The sequence below is a fragment of the Gadus chalcogrammus genome, chromosome 19, assembly GCF_026213295.1.
Source record: "Gadus chalcogrammus isolate NIFS_2021 chromosome 19, NIFS_Gcha_1.0, whole genome shotgun sequence".
In the NCBI taxonomy this organism is placed as follows: Eukaryota; Metazoa; Chordata; class Actinopteri; order Gadiformes; family Gadidae; genus Gadus; species Gadus chalcogrammus.
Window position 1 is genome coordinate 12604766 of NC_079430.1, and position 21606 is coordinate 12626371.

The 21606-nt window shown below is 51.9% G+C and overlaps 3 protein-coding genes across 6 annotated transcripts; 1 reads left to right on the forward strand and 2 right to left on the reverse strand.

Annotated features, from left to right (window-relative positions):
- The first annotated feature begins 1968 nt into the window (after nt 1-1968).
- On the forward strand, nt 1969-5453 carry ckap4 (cytoskeleton associated protein 4). Its single transcript, XM_056578468.1, has 2 exons — nt 1969-2590; nt 3101-5453. The coding sequence occupies exons 1-2, from the start codon at nt 2225-2227 to the stop codon at nt 4268-4270; spliced, it is 1536 nt and encodes a 511-aa protein (XP_056434443.1). The 5' UTR covers nt 1969-2224; the 3' UTR covers nt 4271-5453.
- A 1195-nt stretch (nt 5454-6648) lies between these two features.
- On the reverse strand, nt 6649-12191 carry ikbip (IKBKB interacting protein). 4 transcript variants are annotated; one of them, XM_056577961.1, is made up of 4 exons: nt 11591-12191; nt 11377-11494; nt 8728-8943; nt 6649-8198 (listed from the first exon to the last, which is right to left on the reverse strand). In XM_056577961.1, the coding sequence occupies exons 1-4, from the start codon at nt 11920-11922 to the stop codon at nt 7515-7517; spliced, it is 1350 nt and encodes a 449-aa protein (XP_056433936.1). In that variant the 5' UTR covers nt 11923-12191; the 3' UTR covers nt 6649-7514. The 4 variants fall into 4 exon arrangements, with proteins under 4 accessions (XP_056433936.1, XP_056433935.1, XP_056433934.1 ...); XM_056577960.1 differs by lacking the exons at nt 6649-8198; nt 8728-8943 and adding an exon at nt 9482-10847 and having other exon boundaries at nt 11591-11832; nt 12004-12191; XM_056577959.1 differs by lacking the exons at nt 6649-8198; nt 8728-8943 and adding an exon at nt 9482-10847 and having other exon boundaries at nt 11591-11868; nt 12004-12191.
- A 2330-nt stretch (nt 12192-14521) lies between these two features.
- On the reverse strand, nt 14522-21587 carry arfgap3 (ADP-ribosylation factor GTPase activating protein 3). The gene is made up of 16 exons (XM_056577952.1): nt 21279-21587; nt 20543-20661; nt 20196-20268; nt 19566-19697; nt 19362-19442; nt 19128-19221; nt 18846-18905; nt 18708-18757; nt 18241-18401; nt 17835-17966; nt 16714-16839; nt 16444-16596; nt 16085-16208; nt 15402-15489; nt 15141-15268; nt 14522-14678 (listed from the first exon to the last, which is right to left on the reverse strand). Exons 1-16 carry the CDS (start codon nt 21489-21491, stop codon nt 14661-14663), a joined length of 1752 nt encoding a protein of 583 aa, XP_056433927.1. The 5' UTR covers nt 21492-21587; the 3' UTR covers nt 14522-14660.
- Nucleotides 21588-21606: the final 19 nt, after the last annotated feature.

Consider the following 21606-nt stretch of genomic DNA (forward strand, 5'->3'; position numbering starts at 1 on the left):
CGTTGATAGAACGTTAAGATGTGTGGGCGTGGACAGAACGGTAATGTTTGTGGGAGGGGAAAGTACGTCACTCAGGATGTGTGGGCGGGGCTTACATTATATGACAAGTTGTCCGTCTGAAATTCTGAATCACTGGAGGAAGTAGAAAGAAAATAGAAGGATTTTCTTATTCTTATTCATTAGGCCGTCATGTTTAGGCCTAGGTTAGCATAAAAAAAGTCCTTAACATTAAGAAGAAACGCATGCACTGTACAAGACATTGTGTTCAGTAACTTGCCTATGATTTAAATTACGTTTAATTTTCCCTTCTCGTCATTATGAATAGTTAGTTATTCATAAACTGTCCTCTGGCGCCGTCTAGTGTTTAAATCGAGGAAATGTTTCTTCAAACTGTGACACCAATGCACATTCCTGTGCAGGACATTGGTCCAGAGAAGATAGTTCACGTTTCATGCTTGTGGAAAAAGATCGAATGTAAATTGTTGGAGGGCCTCAGTAAATTAGACAGTCAATTAACCGATCATATAAAAACGCAGCTAAACGTTTAAAGTGACCTGTTATTAATTATTATCCTGTTACGATTCATACACAAAGAAAATAGCAAACAATTCCAATATTGAACACAATGTGGACTATTTGATTTAATTAATTAGGGCTCATTGGCTGTTACCATATCAGCAGCAAAACTGAACATTACATTACTTTAATAAACAGATCTCATAATTGACCATAACAGACTACGGACCATGAGATACTGCACTGGGACCATTAGAGACTGTACTGGGACCAGAGACGACAGTCAAACCCTCCCACTCAGACGTTGACTTGAGGAACTTCCCCTAAGATAAGGTACGCCTGCAAAACATAAAAAGAATGATACATTAATAAGATGAGTTAAGAGATAGGCCTACTTATTTGAGAAATAACAGTTAAGAGATAATTATTGGAGAAACTAAGAGTTTTATAAGAGTTAAGAGATAATTACTGGAGAAACGTAAGGGTTTCATAAGAATTAAGAAATACTTATTGGAGGAACAAGGTTTTTTTGATCAGAGTTAATTAATAGCCTACTTATTGGAGGAACGAAGGGGTTTTATACGAGTTGGAGATACTTTTTAGATAACCTTAAGGGTTTTATAAGAGTTAAGAGATACTTATTGGAGAAACTAAGGAGTTTTATAAGAGTTAAGAGATTTTTGGAGTCAAGAGTTACTTAAGGATAAACTAAGGGTTTTGGTAGATCTTAACGTGAGTCACTGTGGAGGCAGAGCCTCAAGGGGCTCCAGCTGACTGATGCCACGTATGAAGGGAGGAGCGACGGAGGAACCGGTTCTATTGGCTCAGGAGCCTTCAGATATCCGAGGAGGGGATGGGATGGAGAACGGTTATAAAACTAAATTAAAAAACTGAAGCGCCACCAGAGGGTCGCCCTGCAGCTGACAGCGGTGTAACATGAACTCTCAGCTCATTTCCATACCACTCTTCCACAGGTTGATGTTAACCCAGAGTTAATCAGATGCATGTACAGAATGTACAACATGTGTGAACATTCTTTCGCCACAGGCGTCTAGGATGATGCACAATCCAGCCCAGAATTAAACATTAAACGCTTTCCTCTCCAAGTGCGACAAACATGATGGGGAGTAAAACGGGACCACTGGCTTCAGGTTACAAACCCGGCCGGGTCAAGCAAACCCCTTTCCTATTTTAACACACGCACACGCACGCACGCACGCACACACACACACACACACACACACACACACACACACACACACACACACACACACACACACACACACACACACACACACACACACACACACACACACACACACACACACACACACACAGACAGACCCAAGCCCCCATTCCAGGGGGATTTGACACACACACACACACACACACACACACACACACACACACACACACACACACACACACACACACACACACACACACACACACACACACACACACACACACACACACACACACACACACACACACACACACACACACACACACACACACCACCCCCTGCCCCTAAACCAGCCCCAGGAAGGCCACGACGCGCTCCCTGATACGCTGAAGGTTCGGGACTATAGGAGGTATCCAGGACGCCTCCAGGACGCTCCTCTATACCCAGCGCCAGTCTGCGACGCGTCACCCCTCCTGAAGACATCTCCACCACTCCTGAACGACATCTCCTCCGAAAACAGAGATGACGGCGAAGAACCGCAACAAGGCGAGCTCCGGGGAAAAGACCACCAATGCTGCTGCTGCTGCTCCTCCGTCGTCTGCCCAGGTCGACGCGTCGACAAAAGTGCAGAAAAGTAGCGATGAGGTCTCAGGAGCCGTGACCACCCCAAAGAGTCCCGGGTCTGGACCCAGCAGCGATGGAGGTGGAGGTGGAGGTTTCCAGGTGCTTCTCTTATTGTTTTCCGTCGCTCTGGTCGCTGGAGGAGGTTTTGCGGCGTTTTATCTCCAACAGGCCCTAGAAGAAGTTCACCAGATCGGTGCCAAGAATCAGGAAACCGCGCTGGAGAACGCAAAGTTACACGGGAGGATGGAAAGCGTTCTTGAACAGGTAGGGGATTCACAACTGGTTATCTTATCCTTGCATCCATTATTTCATATGCGTAAAAACATGCTTCTGCGGGGCCATCGATCACCATGTAACTACAGTGTAACAGGCCATCGAACACCGTGTCCTTACATAAACAGGCTCGACATACCTTCATAAAGCTTTGAAGATGGTCTCCCTGACTCTTAACGTTTTATTACATCATCCATCACTTGAGGCGCTGGGTTAACAGTCCTTATCGCTAATCGTCCCGTTTCTTTGAAGTTGCGTTTTTAAAGAAACTCTGAAGTTACGTTTTTAGGTGAATCATGTAGGACAGAGGAGCTACAACATGCCTCCTTTGTCATCGACCCATTTTTACACCAAAGGGGAAAAAATGGAACATGCAACTGAGATGAATAGTGCACTGAAATGCACCTCAAACCCATCCCTGCCCCAAAGGGCAGGGATGGGTTTGAGGTGCATGAAGCCTGCGTGTTCCCACAGTAACCATCCCTGTTCCTCCTGCTTCAGGTGAATTCGGTGAGGCGGGCGGTGGAAGGGTTGGAGGCCTCGCTGGCCGTGACGCGCTCCGAGCTGGGGGCGGCGGGCGGCCGGCTGCGGCAGGGCGAGGAGGAGAAGCAGCGGCTGGAGGAGGCGCTGCAGCGGCTGCAGAACGACCTCCTGCAGGACCTGTCGGCGGGCATCAGCCAGGTGAAGGAGGCCCGCGAGAGGGACTTCTCCTCCCTGGAGAGCACCGTGGAGACGCGCCTGGCCGAGGTCGGCCAATCCGTGGCCTCCAGCGTGGCCGAGCTGGCCGCCGCGCAGGGCGAGGTGCGGGGGCAGTTGGCCGGCCTCCAGGCCCGCCTGGGCGAGGCCGAGGACCCGGCCGTCCTGAGGGGGGAGCTGGCGGTCGTGGCGGGGGCGGTGGAGGAGCTGGAGGCGGCGAGCCGGGCCTCGGAGGCCGGCGCCGTCTCGCTGGCCGAGCAGATCGGCGGCGTGAGCGCCGAGCTCCAGACCCGCAACGGGGAGGTGGCGTCGCTGGCGCAGGAAGTGGACGCGGTGCGGGCGCTAGTGCAGGACACCGTGGGCAGCCTGAAGGGGATTGTGACGGCGGCGGAGGCCGGGGTGACGGAGCTGCGGGCCGGGTCCGAGGAGCTGGAGGCCGGGCTGGGGCGCGCCCAGGAGGCAGTGGGCCGCCTGCGGGAGGAGGCGCGGGAGCAGACGCTGCAGCGCTCCGTAGACCTGGAGGCGCGGGCCAAGGCGTCGGAGGAGGCGGGGCAGTCCGTGGCCGAGCTCTCCTCCAGGGTGGAGGCGCTGCTCGCCAGCCACGACTCCCACGATAGCGCGCTGGCCGCCCACGGCCAGGCGGCGGAGAAGGCCCGCGCCGGCCTGGCGGAGGAGCTGGAGCAGCTGAGGGCCGGCGTGGAGGAGGTCCGGTCCAGCGCCGCCCAGGGCTCTCTGGTGGGCCTGACGGAGGCGCTGGACGGCAGGCTGTCCACACTGGAGGAGAGCACCAGAGACAGCATCCAGACCCCCCAACGTCTGGAGGAGCTGAGGGCCGTGGTGGTGGCCCTCGAGGGGAAGGCTGCCCGTCTGGAGCAGCACGAGCAGGCCATCTCCACCCTGCAGGATGCTCTGAAGAAGACCACCGCCACCCTGGCCGCCTTGTCCACCAAGAAAATCAAAGCCAAGAAGCCGTAGAACACTAATAAAGCCTTTAATATCAATCTGATGAGCTGATTGTCAAAGCCTCCTGGTTCTCCCGCACATGAAGCACATGAGGTGCTGAATCCCCTGACCCCCCAGCCAAGTTGTCCTGGGGGGGTCCGCGTCCTGGGGGTCAGGGTCCTGGGGTAGCACCCGTTGTCGTCAGGACTGTACCGGAGGGCAGGACCAACAGGACCTGCTGTTTTCTACACCGAAGTGGACTCTCACTGCACTGTATTTTCTACTGTTTTGTTTCTTTTGGACATTCAGTTTTATTATTTACATCCTGTTTTCTTTCCAGTAAATTTCATTTGATACGTCTCGTTTTGGGTCATTAGAACAATGTTTACAAACTGTGTTTGGCTTCTTCTGTTGAACGAAAAATAAAAATGACACTAAATTCTCGGGATGTTCAATCTTCCAAACCTTTTCATTTGGTAGGTCATCGATTCAGAGGTAGAGCGGCAGCTTTAGGGATTTATTAGTGTCAAATTGAAAGGAAGGTCATAGCGTGGTGTGACATCACTCAGCCTCTGGACATTCACTTGATTACTAATACTGTGTTTACAGTCAACCAAGGACAGATACAATGTACTATATGTACTACACATACAATTTACTATATGTACTGTACATACAATGTGTACTATATGTACAGGCATGAAAGTGCAAGTAGGATCCCAGCATAAATGGATCAATCATATTTTCCATTCACCATCTGGATCAACATGGGACCTCATATCCGCTGCAATGTAGGTCAAGTCTCATCAACATACTCTTGTATGCAGGGTTGCATGTTCCACAAGCCACCATCTGTGGTATATCTGGCATGCAGTGTTAGACATTTCACAAGCTATCATCTGTGGTATGCAGGGTTACATGTTCCACAAGCTAATCTGGGCAATGGTGAATCGTGGAGACCTTTATGGACGGGTCAACGCTGTTTATTTAAGCACTCTTTTCTCCCAGTGAGTAGGGTACTGGGGTTAAGGTACTAGGGTTAGGGTACTAGGGTTAAGGTACTAGGATTAAGGTACTAGGGTTAGGGTACTAGAGTTAAGGTTCTAGGGTTAGGGTACTACGGTTAGGGTTAGGGTACTACGGTTAGGGTACTACGGTTAGGGTACTAGGGTTAGGGTACTAGGGTTAGGGTACTAGGGTTAGGGTACTAGGATGAGGGTACTAGGATTAGGGTACTAGAGTTAGGGTACTAGGGTTAGGGTACAGGGTTAGGGTAATAGTGTTCGGGTACAATGGTTAGGGTACTAGAGTTAGGGTACTAGGGTTAGGGTACTAGGGTTAATGTGCTAGGGGTTAAGGAACTAGAGTTAGGGTTCTAGGGTTAGGGCAGCGCTACTCATTGCGCGGCTCACCAAACCTATATTTGCGGCTCGCATGGCAGTAAAAATATATAGTGATATGATCATGCAGTGAATACAGATATTTAAAAAAACAATCAATACAAGAACATATATAACAAAGAACCTGTTAAAAAAAACTAACGTGGCTGCTCTCTTACAAACAATGCCTCTGAATTATTCCAGAAAATAATACTAAACAGCTCACATAGGACACAGTTGAATTAGCCTCTTAATTTTCCTCTCAAAGTGCCCCAGATTGATGCATTTTACATTGAATGGTAAAAAAAATAAATATATTGAAGGGGGGTATTCTATGAACACACTCGTTTTCATTGATATTTTTTACAAATCTTTTTAATAAAAAGTAATAACTTATTCTTTAATGGCTTCCATGTTATGGGATCCAGTGTCTCCACATTATTCCAGAAAATAGCACACTGTCACACTAGTCTTAATTTTCCTCTGAAAGTGCACCAGATTGATGCATTCTAGGTTAAAAGGTACCGAATGTTCTTCCGGGGGAGCATGCCCCCGGATCCCCCTAAGGACTGGGTTCCCTCCACAGTTTCACAACATTCTGTGGGAAACACTGCTTCAGGGATGACACATTAATAAGCAGGCAAACTTGTGTATGACTGGATTGATAGGTTGTGATACTTTGCGGTAAAATTGGCTCTCCTGTTGACTTTGTCCTGTCAGTGCGGCTCTCCTGAAAAAAATAGTGAATACCACTGGGTTAGGGTATCAGGGTTAGGGTACAAGGGTGAGGGTACTAGGGTTAAGGTACTAGGGTGATGGATCAAGAAATGAACACATACCTCCCGAGTAGCCCAGTCTGCCGTGATTGGTCAGCATGTTTGCGGGTGTGTTGGCAAATTCACACCCCGAGAAGTTGAGAAGCTGAGACGAGGTAAACATTGCGGGGAGCTGTGAGGCGGGACTTCTGCACTGCACTGCCCACTACACAGTCTGACGTCACACTGTTATGGAAGTAAAGTTTGTGCGCAAACAAGCTATTTCACCCACTTATTGAGGGGCATTCTCGGCGGGAGCGAATACTCCCCTGGCTTTGAGTTAGATTTGTCTAACTTAGTAGACGTAAAACATGTATACATACATCATATAACAGTCTAAAGCAAAGGGAAACTTGAAAAATCATGATATCACCCCTTTAAGAATAATTTAATCCTTAATATAAAAAAGTACATTGAATGACAGATGAACAGACATTACAGAACTGTTGGTCATCGCTGGTATTGAAACTTCAGGTGTTCAGCAGGCAGTTCATGATGAACTATGAGCTGTGGTCTTGGGGGTGTATAGTGAGGGACAGAACATCAGGCCCTCAGTCACTCACAAGACATCCTCCCACCCCTCAACACGCTCAGAGTTTGATACACAATCAAGGTCTTCTTCTCCACCACTGGGGAGCAGTAGATAAGCCATTACCATCAGTTTCAGAATCGCCCATTCAGTGACCTCCCAAGTTGGGGGTGTCCAGCCACATCCCCCCCCCCCCCCCCCCCCCCCCTTCAGCACCAGCACCCCTCGTGTCTGGGGGGGGGTGCTCCGGTCTGGGTGTCACTCAAGGGTAGACTCTGTCTCATGGGTAATAAACAGCTGGTGGTAGAACGGCAGCCATTTCAGATCCTCCAGAAGTCACCAACTGGAAAACTGTAGTTTTCCAGTTGGTGGCAAACTGTAGGAATGTAGCATTCTTGTTCCCGCTGCAGAGTTCTCTAAATGTCTACATTATATGCTTACATTATTTTACATTCAGTTGGTGATGGACGCAATCTCAAAACACTGTTCATGGCTTCATCAAAAAACAAAAACTAACAAGACCTTAAAGAACAAAGCTAAGAGGTTCACTCTGCTCACAGTTCACTCTGTTCACCCTGGTCGCCCAGCTCGGTCTGGAGCAGAGCGTGGTTCAACAGACCCTGCAAACGCAGGCCGATATCCTCACCATCAGGGACATCCTCTGAGTCTAGCGCCCCCTGCTGGCCGGGGGTCAGGGAGGCCAGCTCCTCCCCCTGCTGCCCTGGGGTCAGGGAGGTCAGCTCCTCCCCCTGCTGGCAGAGGCTCAGGGGGGTCAGCGCCCCCCTGAGCTCCTCCACCTCCCGCTCTCTCTTGGCCAGGTCTTCGGCCAGCTGTCCGATGCGCAGCGTGAGGTCGGACAGCCGGGGCTCGAAGGCGGCAAAGTCCCGCTGGATGCCGGCCACCTTGGGCTTGAGGTCGCCGGCGAAGGTGACGGTGCGGACGAGGCGCGCCCGGCCGGCCTCCAGCTCCCGGAGCCGCTCCGCCGTGCGCCCGTCGGCGGCGGCGATGGCGGGGAGGCGGCGCTGCAGCTCACCCACGGCGCGGGCGTTGTCCTCGGCGACGGCGCGCAGGGCCGACACGCGGTCGATGCTGGCGCTCAGCAGATCGGCGATGCGCGTGACCATGGTGCGCTCCGCCTGCAGGGCCTGCTCCTCCAGGGCCCCCAGCTGGGCCAGCAGGGCCTCCAGCTCCGACCGCAGACCCTCCATGCGCCGCACGTCCGTCTTCACCGACGCCACCTGGTGGTGGGGGGAGGGTCAGGCAGGGAACACTCAGAAGATCAGGAGAAAGACTCTAGATGTGGAGACCCCCTAGATGTGGGGACCCTCTAAATGTGGAGACCCTCTAGATGTGTAGACCCTCTAGATGTGGAGAGCCCCTAGATGTGGAGAGCCCCTAGATGTGGGGACCCAGTCTAGATGGTCCTGATGAGACCCTCTAGATGTGGAGAGCCCCTAGATGTGGGGACCCCCTAGATGTGGAGACCCAGTCTAGATAGTCCTGATGAGACCCTCTAGATGTAGAGACCCCCTAGATGTGGGGACCCCCTAGATGTGGAGACCCAGTCTAGATGGTCCTGATGAGACCCTCTAGATGTGGAGACCCTCTATGGTCCTCTGAGGAGACCCCCTAGATGTGGGGACCCCTAGATGTGCTGACCCTCTCAATGTGGGGACCCTCTCGATGTGGAGACCCCCTAGATGTGGGGACCCTCTCGATGTGGAGACCCTCTATGTGGACGGGGGGGGCCGTGACGGTAAACCACACCTTGTTGTTGACCTCGGTGGTGATGGCGCCGGTGCGCTCCTCGATGCGCTCCACCGCCTCCGTCACCGCCGCCACGCTGCTCTGGAGCTGCTGGCTCCGCCCCCCTGACCCCGCCACCCAGGAGCCCAGCTGCCCCGCCTCCCGCTGCAGGGCCTCCAGCTGGGGCCCCAGGGAGCCGGACCCTGGACCCGCCAACGCCTCCTGGACCCCCTGGCACTGGAACACACACACACACACACACACACGCACACAAATGGAGGGTTCACTATTAGCTTGTGGATTAGCTACCAGATTAACTAGTCATCAACACGCTGTCATCTAGCAGTTTAACTAGCAACTAGTTTAAAATCGACCTGAATCCATACCGTGTTTTTTGAGCAGAACAACACAATGTGCCTCACAAGGGGAACAGCAAACCAGCGAGAGAACCACAATGAACTCAAAACAACACAAAACATCTGAGCGCTGAGCGACATGAAAGTGAGATTTAGATTACAAAGGACACACGACTTGATGAGCAGAAAGGTCACTGAACAGGTTAGTTCAGAGATATTGTTCTGCACGACAACAAAAGATCAAGACAAGGAAATAAAATACACAAGGAAGCCAGTGTTGAGGATTGTATTAATTTATTGCATTTATTGAAAGATAGATGTGGTTCCCCCTCCTGCTGTTTCCCCCTCCCTGTCCCTGAACCCCCGTGTTAGATGATCAACACGTTTCACCTTCCTCCTCCGTCCTCCTCCTCCTCCTCTCTGCCATCCGTCTCCAACCGTCTCTCTTGATCAATAAAGCAGCTGATTGGCTGGTATCAGCATCAGATGTTCCTTCCCTCGTGTCACAGACCAACAACAACAGACCCCCCAGAGACCAACAAACTTCTTCACAACATTTGGACTGAATATAATATAGTACAAATGTGTGATTGATTTATTCTTCAATGAGTCTAATAATGAAAGGCCATGAATCAAAAGTGTTGCACGTCATTATACCTCGAGGACAATGAACTCGAGTCAATGACCACTTACCAACTGTCATTACAATCACATTAATAATGTCATTGAAATATTTTCCTCACAGTAGCTGTCAACAGAACAGCAATGAATTCAGAACATAAAAGCTCAGTACTTAACTTACACAAACAATTATTAAAAAAAAAGAACTAAAATGATGATGAGACCAGAGACCTTCAAACCGGGCGGCTGAAGCCAACCAGGTCAGTCGCTGAGGTCTCCTCCTAACACAAGGTCAGGTGGGTCTTCCTCATCATAGTCTATCCACTCCTCCTCTTCCTCCTCCTCCTCCTCCTCCCCCCACAGTCCTCCCCCCTCTGCCTCCCCCCGGCCCTCCCTCAGCACCATAGTGAGCTCCTGCACCGCCTCCTTCACCACCTCCAGCTCCTCCTTCATCCTGCGGACGCTGCCGCGGGCCTGCAGCGCGTCCACCTCCCCCCGGAGCGCCACCATGTCCCCCAGGGTCCGCAGCAGCCCGTCCTCCGTCCCCAGCACCGTCAGGGTCAGCTCCTCCAGCCGGCCCTCCGCCCCGCTCAGCGCGGCCCCCAGCCGCAGGATGGAGCGCACCGCCTCCTCCACGGCGGGCAGCTGCTCCTCGCAGGCGCGGGCCCGCGGGACGTGCTCCCGCAGCGCGGCGGCCAGCTCCTCCCCGCGGCGGGCCAGGTCCCCCACGCGGCCCCCCAGCCCCAGCAGCTGGGCCGTGTTCCAGTCCAGCTGGCCGCGGGCCCGCACCACGTCCGCCTCCTCCGCCCGCTCCATCGCGCGCACGTTGCGGGCGGAGCTGTCCGCCAGTTCGTCCAGCCGCTCGCCCAGGGCCCGCCCCCGGCGCTCCGCCTCGTTGACGCTCTCCGTGGCGCCGGCGTGGGCGGCCCGCGCCTCCGCCTTCAGGCCGGCCAGGTCGGAGGTCGCGGACGCCATGCGCCCCGCCCACAGCTCCGTCACGTTCAGGAAGTGGGCGTTGACCGCCTGGAGGGCGAGCGAGGCGGCGTCCTCGTCCGCCTGGATCGCCGTGACGACGGCGCGGAGGGCGGCCAGGTCCGTCTGGAGGCGGGTCGCCGTGGCGGCGGAGGCGAGCGCCCCCCGGAGGCCCTCTTGGGACGAGGAGAGCTGCGGCCACAACACAAGACAGCGGGCGGTTGGTCCGGCGGCGAGGCTTTACTCAGTAACACGATGGACCAGGGGCTCAGAGAGTCCGGACCGCTAGGAGGAGGAACGGACTCCAACCGGGAACCGTCTGGTGGGAGGGGGTCGGATCCTCTGATGTGACGGGGGGGGGCGGACCCCCAGCAAGGGGTCCACACTCTACCTATAGGGGTCCTCTCTGAAGATGATCTGACCCCTTCCTGCTCCAGCTGAATTCACGGCCGAAAGGCGTTTCCTAAAATGTAAACTTGATTGCACTCGATCTTTCCATGACGTTTCCACGGTCTTGGTAGAAACATCCTGATTGCAACTTGACTTCATAAATAGAGGATTTTTTTTTTACACAATTTTCATTTGATTATGGACCTGAAAAATACTTCCATACTTAAGGAAACCTTCCTTCCCTACACGTAGAGAATGTCCTAAAACAAGGACCGCCCATATATGGAGAGGAAATGAGTGTTCCTGGTGGTAGATATGAAACAATACCAACCTTCTCCGACACTCTGAGGACCTCCTCTTCCAAAGTCAGCAGCCCCGTTGTCCTCTGGTGCAGAAGTGTGTATTTATTCTCCAGGTCAGAGAACCGTTCGTTCTGTTGCAGTACAACCCTGGAATCCAGGAGAGGATCATCTTCAGACATCAACATTTGAGTTTACATCTCAACCCAAAACATGGATTGGAATTTAAATGTTCAAATGTCTTACCATGCCAGAGCTCCACACACTGCCAGCGTCAGGAAACACAGACACGTTCTAAGGTCGAGCAGCGAGGAGCCAGAAGGTTCCCCCAGCCGGACTCCAGAACTTCTCTCCTTCCCTACCTCCTCTGCCTCCAGCCGGCCTCCAGACCTTCTCTCCTTCTCTTCACCATTCGCTTTCGGTGACTCCGATAAATTGTTGCTCTTTGCTGAGTGGCTTTTCTTCCGTAGCTTCACTTCATTCGACATCTTAGGGCAGAAACGGACTCGCTGCTTCTTCAGATACTTCAGACGAAACAATCGATAGACGCCGTAAAAGTTCAGACTAAATTTAAACATGCATAATAGACCTGTCGATACCGTTACATTGTGCAGTCCCAGTTAATATCATGGTAGAACGAAGAAGACAAGAAGACATACATCGGTTTGGATCCGTGTCCCTGTTGTTGCTGCGCCTGGAGGAATGTGGAGTCGACGCGTAAAGCCACGTAGACGCGTAAAGCCACGTAGACGCTACTGGCCGCAGAGGATCCCGCTGCTCTGCGTCACCATAGGAACCCGCTGCTCTGCGTCGCTCTGCGTCTTCCTCCTCTTTCCAATCCTCGACTTGTGTTGAGAACTGCGCTGATATTATGTTTCAGGCGGACCAGCGTTTATAGACGAATGATTGAATAAAAACAAATACCAAAATATATATTTTTTTTGCTCTGGCACAAACCATTTATTTTTCCTTTTTAACAATACAGCTTTGTCTTCTCAAAAGATGAATACATCTGAAGTTTCCAAAAAATGTCCAAAAACGGTTATCAAGTAATTGCTTCCGAAATCAATTACGCTACCATTTATTCAACTATGCAAATATTCAGCCAATCAGAGTTCTTATCCGAACGGCGCGTCCCCGCCCATCAGCGTGACGGAAGAACGTCACATATCACAATATGTCACACATTTACAATATGTAATGCAAAATAAAGCAGCAAATGATATAAACTGGGTAAACTGAATAATTATATTCTACTTAGGAGCTCAGGAAAACTTTGAATAAACAATGAATCTAGATTGTAAAGATGTAGGCTACAGACATTCAAGCCAAAAGCTGCCACGTGCAAATTCTTACAAATGATACAAAGCTACAACATTATTGCCACCTTCTGCCACAGCGTATGGATTAAGGCTTATCGTGATATCTGACTTATCACGACATATTTGGTCCGGGGATTCAGAGCTTCTAAAAGGAGAATTCTAGAAGACACCCTTGTGTGATTGACTGCATCATAATGTTGCAGAGTTTTATCTGTAATCACAACATGCTGTTGAACATCGTTTATATAAACTTCTGCTTTTCACGTTATACTGTTGCAAATCTAAAAGGAGATATATGTATGTCTGCTCTCTATAGCAACACTTGTAAATTGTGACTTGATCGAAAAGCCACAGAAAATTGTAATCTATCTTGTTGACATCAACCCCTCAACCCCACAACAGAACCCTTTAAAAAAACACTCATGTCTGGACGGAGGACATTGCCTGGTTACATTGTGCCAATGCTACGAATTAGGTGAAAGTAGAAATAAAAGCTTTCCTACAAGTCTGCATGATTTGAAACGGTTTCTCCCAACACTCCTGTCTAGAAGCTGCTATGACTCCGCAGTATATACACAAAACATGCCTTGAAATTATATGAACGAGTGAATTTGGTTTATGATTTTCACACTAAAAAGTCCCACAACTCAATAACAAAAAAAAAAAAAAATCAAACATATCCCCATTTACAAACAACATGTAACCCAAACTGAAGTGGCATCTTAACACTTCTGAAGCCATACAAAGAGCACATAAAAGCATGTTTAAAAAGTGCAACTGACCTACATTTACCCTTTTTAATCAATTACTGAGACTGTCCTCCTCTGTCTCGTCCCTTAAAGCCTCTGAAGAAGAAACAGGTTCAACTTTAAAGTCCAGACAATGCAGAGACACCTCCACCACACCGTCCATCAGCACACTGCAGAGAAGACCCTCCCAACTAGTTCAAGCCCTCTTCTCCTTTGGAATTTAAGTTGTGGTCCAGCGCATGAGGTGGGAAATGTAAGTGCACTTTGGGGACAGAAAGGACACTTGAAAACACGCATGGGGAATGTGCACAGAAAGACTAAATACAAAGCAAACACGTGCACAGAAAAGTGCACGTGGTACATCAAAGTGCACGTGGCATTGCGGACCAGAGCTACTGTCCAACCAATCAATGCCCTCCAATAGTGGAAACTTTATCCTCAAACATTAAAGGGGCCCTAATTTACCTGTTTCGATGTCGATTAGTCTTTACAATCCATTCATAAATCGACCCGTTAGGGACATAACACATGGGCGTGTCCAAACAGATACATGATGGGCAGCTAGAGTTCACTTAGTAGGCTGTGGACACAACCACTTGTGATGTCACTAAAGGGGAGGTTTTGAAATGGCTTGTAAAGGCTAATCAACCTGGTGGTCAAATAGTGGCCCTTTAAACTAGAAACGAGCCAATCCCACACATTCCTTCATGACAACAGACCAGAGATTTGGAGATAGCAGCTAGCCTTCAGAGGTCAGCTAGCCTTCAGAGGTCAGCTAGCCTTCAGAGGTCACACCAGCCCTCATGTTCTTCACAGCAAAGCATCACTCAACCTTACGATAAACCTTTATTCAGATGCTTACAGGCCAACAGAAACAGCCTACCTAGTTTCATGGTCGGTAGTGGAGCTACTGTGTAAATATACACACACTGCCGTAAATCCAAATCTCCAATATACTGGGAATGCAATGCATACTATAAATATATTTCAGTTTTTTTGTTTTTCCATTTGGGAGGAAAACGCTGCGTTTGGTGTCCCGGTGGATCGTCCCGTTGTCCCTCATCCTTTCTCTCTCTCTCTACGGTCCGGGGAGGAGGGGGGGGGGGGGGGGGGGGGGGGGGGGTCTGACCTTCGCCTAACAGAAGGGTTCCTGGGGTGCGGGCAGAGCAGAGCTCACGATGGACTCAAAACACACACACACACACACACACACACTCACAGACAAACACAAACACAGACACCCACTCAGGAGCCGTAGTGATCCTGAAAAACAAGAAAAAGTCTGTTAGAGACGCAGGGTTACCGACTGTCAGAATTAAGAGGGGCTGATTAAGAACAGAACCCCTCCATAGCTCAGCTGGGGTAAAGGCGTAAGCAACTCGAATTAGTAGGTGGGGTGGGTTTGGGCCAGACTGGAAGTGAGGTCTAAAGAGGGGCGAGGCCAACCTGGTGGGAGGGGCTAAGGAGGGGCGGGACAAGTCACGAGGGGCAGGGCAAGCCTGGAGGGAGGCAGGGGCCAAGGAGCAGGTGGGGCGTACCTGGAGGGAGGAGCCGAGGAGGGGTGGGGCCTACGTGGAGGGAGGGGCTACGGAGGGGCGGGACCTACCTTGAGGGAGGAGCTAAAGAGGGGCAGGGCCTACCTGGAGGGAGGGGAAACGGGGGACGGGGCCTACCTGAAGGGCGGGGCCAACCATGAGGAAGGGTATACAGAGGGGCGGAGCCTACCTGGATGGAGGTGACCACTCCGCTCGCCATGCCCGACAGCCTCCCGGCAACCGAGCGCACGCCGAGCCGGAGCTGGGACATGTCCGGGGCGCTAGGCAACGCATTGGTGAACCGGTACGAACCCGCCGCTACGGAAACAAGGACCCCTTTAATACCACATCGATTTTATATTCATTATATAATCCTGCATCTATAACGTCTATAAATCTCATCCTGCATCTGTAACGTCCGTGAACCTTCTCCTGTATCTATCCTCCTCACCTGCTTGCTTCTTGGGGTCGTCGAACAGGTCGGCTGAGCTGATGGAGGAACTCCCGGAGAAACGCTCCAGTCGAGAGCGGCTCTCGTACTGACGGAGAAACGACAGAAACACATTCAGTTGGACTCACAGATTTACCTCTTCATCCGAGTGTCAGGGAGGGGAGAGAGACAGGAAGGGGACGGGAGAGAGACAGGAAGGGGATGTGAAAGACAGGAAGGGGACGTGAGAGAGACAAGAAGGGGATGTGAAGGAGACAGGAAGGGGACGGGAGAGAGACAGGAAGGGGATGTGAGAGAGACAAGAAGGGGATGTGAGAGAGACAAGAAGGGGATGTGAGAGAGACAATACGGGGATGTGAGAGAGACAATAAGGGGATGTGAGAGAGACAATAAGGGGATGTGAGAGAGACAATAAGGGGATGTGAGAGAGACAATAAGGGGATGTGAGAGAGGAAGGGGACGTAAGACAGGAAGGGGACGAGAGAGATAGGAAGGAGGATCGGAGTGGGAAGCGGGGCTAGGACCGCAGGGGGGAACCAAACCCGGGGTCCCACCCGTACTGCCGAGGGGACCCCTGACGCGCCCCATGTCCCCCCTCTCTTTAGGGGACCCCCTACGGGTCCTAAAGACCCCACAGGAGGTCTGGGTGAAGGTAAACGGTGTGCGTGACGAGCTCCGCCCACCTCAGAGTTGTCCTGTTTCCCAAAGAACATATCGGAGGAGATGGACTTGGAGTCTCCGAACTTCTTCTGGGCCTCTCCGGTGTCCGAGACCGGGGCAGGGTCTGGTTTCCTCCGGGACGCGGGTCTGGGGGGGGGTGGGGAGAGAGACACCACACGTTAGACCTTCTGGTCTATGGACCCCTACAGAGTTCACCTTTTCATACCTTGGAGAAGACTAGGTCCCAGTCCCGGTCTGTGAGGGTCAGGGTCTGTGTGGGTCAGGGCCTTCGGGGGTCTTGGCCCTGGTCCCGGTCTGGGTCAGTGGGGGTCTGGGTCTGGGGGTCGTGTACCCGGTCGGGGTTGCAGGTCTAGGGTCTCACCGGTCATCCAGAGACGTGATGCCTGCGGTCAGGAAGAAGTCGGGCTCTGGTTTCCTCTCCTTGCTCCAGCCCCCGTCCGCCCGCTCCCCCCAGCGGGACGAGGAGGAGTACTCCCCCCCCGGCTCCCCTGGCTCGTCAGCCCTTGGGGTCGCCCTGCAGGCACAGGGGCAGATAGGGCAGGTTCTTAATACGCCCCCGCCTCCAGAACACAAGGGCCAGTCCTTGCACCAGAGGAACCCCACTGAGCCTCCCGAGGGATGGGGGTCTCACCTGGGGCTGAAGCTGCCCTCGTCGTCCTCCTCCTCGATGTATCTCCGGGGCTTGGGGGCCTTCACCCCCCCGGGGGCCTCCTGCTGGATCATGTGCATGTCGGACATCACCGAGTGGGACACGCCACTGAGGACCAGAGGACACGTTTCAGACCAGGGGGCCGACGGTACAACAACACTACAGGCAGGCTGAAAGGACGGCACCTAGCGTCTCGAATCTGAGTTAGTTCAGAGACATGCTGAGGAAGGTCGGGTCCACAGGCGGGATGGGGACATTGGGGATGGAACCGAGTACATTTCAGCTGGGAGTTTAACATCACAGCAGAAACACTCCCCTGTCCCAGCCGTGCTTAGAGGGGGGACCCCCTCTAACGGGGGTCGTACCTTCTCATGCCACTCTGAGCACCATGGTGCCTCTAACGGGGGACACATACCTCCTCATGCCCCCCCATGGTGCCTCTTACGGGGGTCAAGTACCTCCTCATGCCCCCCCATGGTGCCTCTTACGGGGGTCAAGTACCTCCTCATGCCCCCCCATGGTGCCTCTAACCGGGGACACGTACCTCCTCATGCCCCCCCATGGTGCCTCTTACGGGGGTCAAGTACCTCCTCATGCCCCCCCATGGTGCCTCTTACGGGGGTAACGTACCTCCTCATGCCCCCCCATGGTGCCTCTTACAGGGGTCACGTACCTCCTCATGCCCCCCCACAGGGCCTCTAACGGGGGTAACGTACCTCCTCATGTCCCCCCATGGTGCCTCTTACAGGGGTCACGTACCTCCTCATGCCCCCCCACAGGGCCTCTAACGGGGGTAACGTACCTCCTCATGCCCCCCCATGTTGCCTCTTACGGGGGTAACGTACCTCCTCATGCCCCCCCATGGTGCCTCTTACGGGGGTAACGTACCTCCTCATGCCCCCCCATGGTGCCTCTAACGGGGGTAACGTACCTCCTCATGCCCCCCCATGGTGCCTCTAACGGGGGTAACGTACCTCCTCATGCCCCCCCATGGTGCCTCTTACAGGGGTAACGTACCTCCTCATGCCGCCCCATGTTGCCTCTTACGGGGGTAACGTACCTCCTCATGCCCCCCCATGGTGCCTCTTACGGGGGTAACGTACCTCCTCATGCCCATGCCCATGCCCAGCCTCTCCGCCTGCTCCTTGCGGTTGCCCTGCAGCCCCTTCAACTTCTGGTCCTCCAGCTTCCGCTGGGCCTCCAGGTCCTTGTAGGCCAGGCGCAGAGACGGAGCCCTGGGAGAGCGAGAGGGTTAGAGTCAGCACAGGTCATTAAGGGGCAGGTCAGAGGTCAGTACAGGTCATTAAGGAGCAGGTCATCAACGAGGAGGTCAGAGGTTGTTACAGATCGTTAAGGAGTAGGATGTTAAGGAGCAGGTCGTTAAGGAGCCGGTCGTTGAGGAGCAGGTCATTAAGGAGCAGGTCAGAGGTCAGTACAGGTCATTGAGGAGCAGGTCAGAGGTCAGTTAAAGGCTGTTAAGGCGCAGGTCAGCTGGATGGTAGGACTCACAGGGCGGCGTCTTCGCGGCCGGTCTTCTTGGCGGGGCCGGGGGGGCCGGCTGTGTCGTCCTTCTCCCTCAGCTTGTCCACGGCCTGCGCTCTCTTCTCCAGCTCGGAGAAGCTCTGGCTGCTCACCTTCTGAGCCCCCAGGCCCCCCTTCTTGGTGCCCAGCTGGAGGGAGAACACAGGGTAAGGGTGAGGCCACGCCAGGCCGATATCGGCCGATAAAACGGGCCGACCGATCTGCGGGTGAGGCTGTACAGAGCCATGGAGGTCGGGTCAGTGAGGCTACACTGACGAGGCTGAGGAGGGGAAACTGGATCAGGACCACCGGTTCCCGGGGACCCCGGTACCCACTGCCCCAGAGAACCAGTCCCATGGAGGTCAGAGGAAGAAACAGTGGATGAGGTCCATGATAATCATGGGCCACCAGGAGACTCTGGGTCAGGATCATCTCAGGTAACCATGGTAACGTACCGTCTTCTTGGCCCCGGTTGGTTTCTTCTTGAACATGGAGGAGGTGGGCTCTGCGGAGGGAGGGGGGGCACAGGTTAAGAACTCTTAGTGTTAACAAATCAAACGGGTGGATTTGGCAGAGCAGCAGGTGAGCCTCACCTGGATGGGCTTTAGGGGAGACCCCGAGCATGTCCACGCTGGGACCCTCCTCCGAGTTTCCTGAGGACATGAACCCCATTAAGTTCATCGAGAGCCCCAAAGCGTTTCACAGCCCGTGAAACAAAGACAATTCAAACACTACTAATACAACTGGTACTGAATGGTGAGATCACTGAGATGTACACCAGAACATGACACATCAGAAAAATCTCCAACAGACTCCGAGCTCAGGGTGAGATGTCCATCAGGACATCCCCACCAGGCGTCAGAGCTCGTACACACCGTTGCTGTCCTCCTGTGACGGCTGGAGAGAAGCCTTCTCAATGGGAGGGCTGCTGAGGTTCATCAGGGGCATGTTCTTGTTCTCAGTCACATCCTGGAGGGTACAGAAATACAACCAATCACAATCCACGACCACCTATAACAGGAATTACACCCCGACCAATCACAATCTTCGACTGCAAAAAACAGGAAATACCCCCTGCTGGTCCCAGACGTTACCCCACTGATACGCACCAGGGTGTGGAGGCTGAAGAAGTCATCAGGCTTGTTGTCCGGAACCGTCGGGGAGATCGGAGCCTGGCTCTCCAACCATAGCTGCACAGGAGACACAGTCAGAGATACAGCCAGAGATACAGTCAGAGATGTATGCGTGTACCTCTTGTGTGTGTGTACCTCTGTCCCTTGGTGTGTGTGTGTAAGGTGTGTGACTGTGTATACCTCTGTCCCGTGTGTGCGGGTGGCCTGGGTAGCCAGGGTCTTCACCCGGTCGCGGTACTGCGTCGCAGCCCGGCTGTTGTACTTGGCGTTGGCGGCGCTGGTGGTGCAGCCATGCTGGCTGAAGAAGCTGAACTGAACACGATAATATCAAAATAAAAAAAAAATAAATGAATGATATCAAATGTAAATCTAATATATACACACAACTCAAAACTAGTATTGTACTTAATAATATCACAATTCATCAACGTATTTTAATTAGAATCTAATGTCAACATAATCACTGTTGAATACTAGTACTGTTATAATAAAAAAATAATATCACAATTAAAGAAAAGTAAATAGAATCGATGTAAATATAATATAAACTATTCAATGCTAGTATTGTCATTTTATCACTTTAAATATGAAAAACACCACAATTAACAACGTTTTGAAGTATAATTGAATGTAAATATAAGATATAGGCCTACACTACTACACTTCTCAATACTATAACGGTATATGATATCACTATAAATATGAATCTTTATAATAATGTATTATAAAAATGAATTTTCAGTTATAATAAACACTACAAAAACAATAGGGTTCCAACCCTTAGGGCTTGGCCCCATAATAAAGACTCACCGCATTGCTGTTTCCTCCCACTTGCATGCACCTCAGCTGGTACCAGGACCAGTTGAAGTCAAGCTCTGTGGACCTGTGGACCAAACCCTCAGTTTGAACAGAGACCATTCTGAACACTTACATTCAGGGCATATAGCAGACACTTATATCCAAAACGTTTGTCAGCAGAAAGAGAAACAACAATATATCGCCGTCGGTAGAGTAAGGATGCTCATAGAACCAGCAGGGCACCAACAATCGCCAGGTTAACCCATTCCCCGTATACAACAAAGATGTCTAGGATAAGAATAGTCACAGGAATACCGGAAAGTTCCAGTTTATAAACTCAAGTCTCCCAGGAGGCCTACCTGATGAAGGACAGGTGCACCCCGAGGGAGCGGTGCGTCCCGGAGCAGTCGATGCAGAGGAACACCCCGTAGGTGATGCTCGCCCAGCTGGGGTTCTTAGAGGAGCAGTCGAAGCACGCCTGACAGAAGTCGAGGTTATTAGACTTTATTAGACACATGAAACATGATCCAGGAGCCGTTTCTGGAAGATCAGTCTGAACCCACCAGGGAGTGATGAGATAAGAACAGGCAGAAGATCAATAGTTGGTCCTCCAGTCCTAAGGACCTAACGTGGCGGTCTAAAGGTGATCCACTGATAGGAGAACGAGGTTCTAACAGCTGGTCTCTGGAACCCGATGTAAGGTGTTTTAAAGGTTAAACTTATTCTAACACCATCACCGTATTTAAGATAATCGATTAATATATTATATGATATTATCATGAATCAGTCCGACATTGTATTCCTAAATCGGGAAAACATAATATTACCAGTCTCTTCTTCACAACATATGGTAGATATATATATCTTCTATGTCTTTACATTGAGTCCTTCAGTCAGGTCGGTATGCTTTTTTCTAACCAAACCACACATTTGAACCCTAACTCCCGGTTCCTGAGAGGGTCTTGGTGTTATTTGGTCCTCGGCTCTCAAAGTGCGACGTGTCAGAGGTTCGGAAGGTTCGCTCTGACTTCCTCGTAGAGGATCATCTAGACCTTGATCTAACCCCACCTCGGAGATAACATTTAACCCGCTCACCTTGTTGGTGGGCACCGAGCGGAGCCGCTTGAAAACCGCGGCGATGTCCTGCTTGCTGGGTTCAGACATGTTTCTGTGGACCTTCTCTGGTTCTTCTCCCGAACGGTAGACCTGTTTACCGGAAGTTGCTAAATCAGCTAGGAGCCGCACGTCAGCACGGAAACTGAATGATGCCCGCTCATAGGTCAGCCGGGCAGAATACTGCCCTCTCATTGGTCAGCCGGGCAGAATACTACCCTCTCATTGGTCGACCGAAACAGCTGGTCTTGTTGTTCTAACTAAGGAACCTGGGTAATGGAGTTCAACACCTGGACGAGGATATCGTCTG

What these genes read in the sequence shown, in the direction of transcription:
- ikbip (XM_056577958.1), bottom strand. Translation starts at nt 11,922, where the DNA reads ATGTTTAAATTTAGTCTGAACTTTTACGGCGTCTATCGATTGTTTCGT. An exon ending in GTGTGTGGAGCTCTGGCATG is followed by an intron (nt 11,495 to 11,590) that starts GTAAGACATTTG and finishes CCTGGATTCCAG; the next exon opens with GGTTGTACTGCAACAGAACG. An exon ending in TCCTCAGAGTGTCGGAGAAG is followed by an intron (nt 10,848 to 11,376) that starts GTTGGTATTGTT and finishes TTGTGGCCGCAG; the next exon opens with CTCTCCTCGTCCCAAGAGGG.
- ckap4 (XM_056578468.1), top strand. Translation starts at nt 2,225, where the DNA reads ATGACGGCGAAGAACCGCAACAAGGCGAGCTCCGGGGAAAAGACCACC. An exon ending in TGGAAAGCGTTCTTGAACAG is followed by an intron (nt 2,591 to 3,100) that starts GTAGGGGATTCA and finishes CTCCTGCTTCAG; the next exon opens with GTGAATTCGGTGAGGCGGGC.
- arfgap3 (XM_056577952.1), bottom strand. Translation starts at nt 21,491, where the DNA reads ATGAGAGGGCAGTATTCTGCCCGGCTGACCTATGAGCGGGCATCATTC. An exon ending in CCCGCACACACGGGACAGAG is followed by an intron (nt 19,443 to 19,565) that starts GTATACACAGTC and finishes TCTCCTGTGCAG; the next exon opens with CTATGGTTGGAGAGCCAGGC. An exon ending in TCTTCAGCCTCCACACCCTG is followed by an intron (nt 19,222 to 19,361) that starts GTGCGTATCAGT and finishes TGTACCCTCCAG; the next exon opens with GATGTGACTGAGAACAAGAA.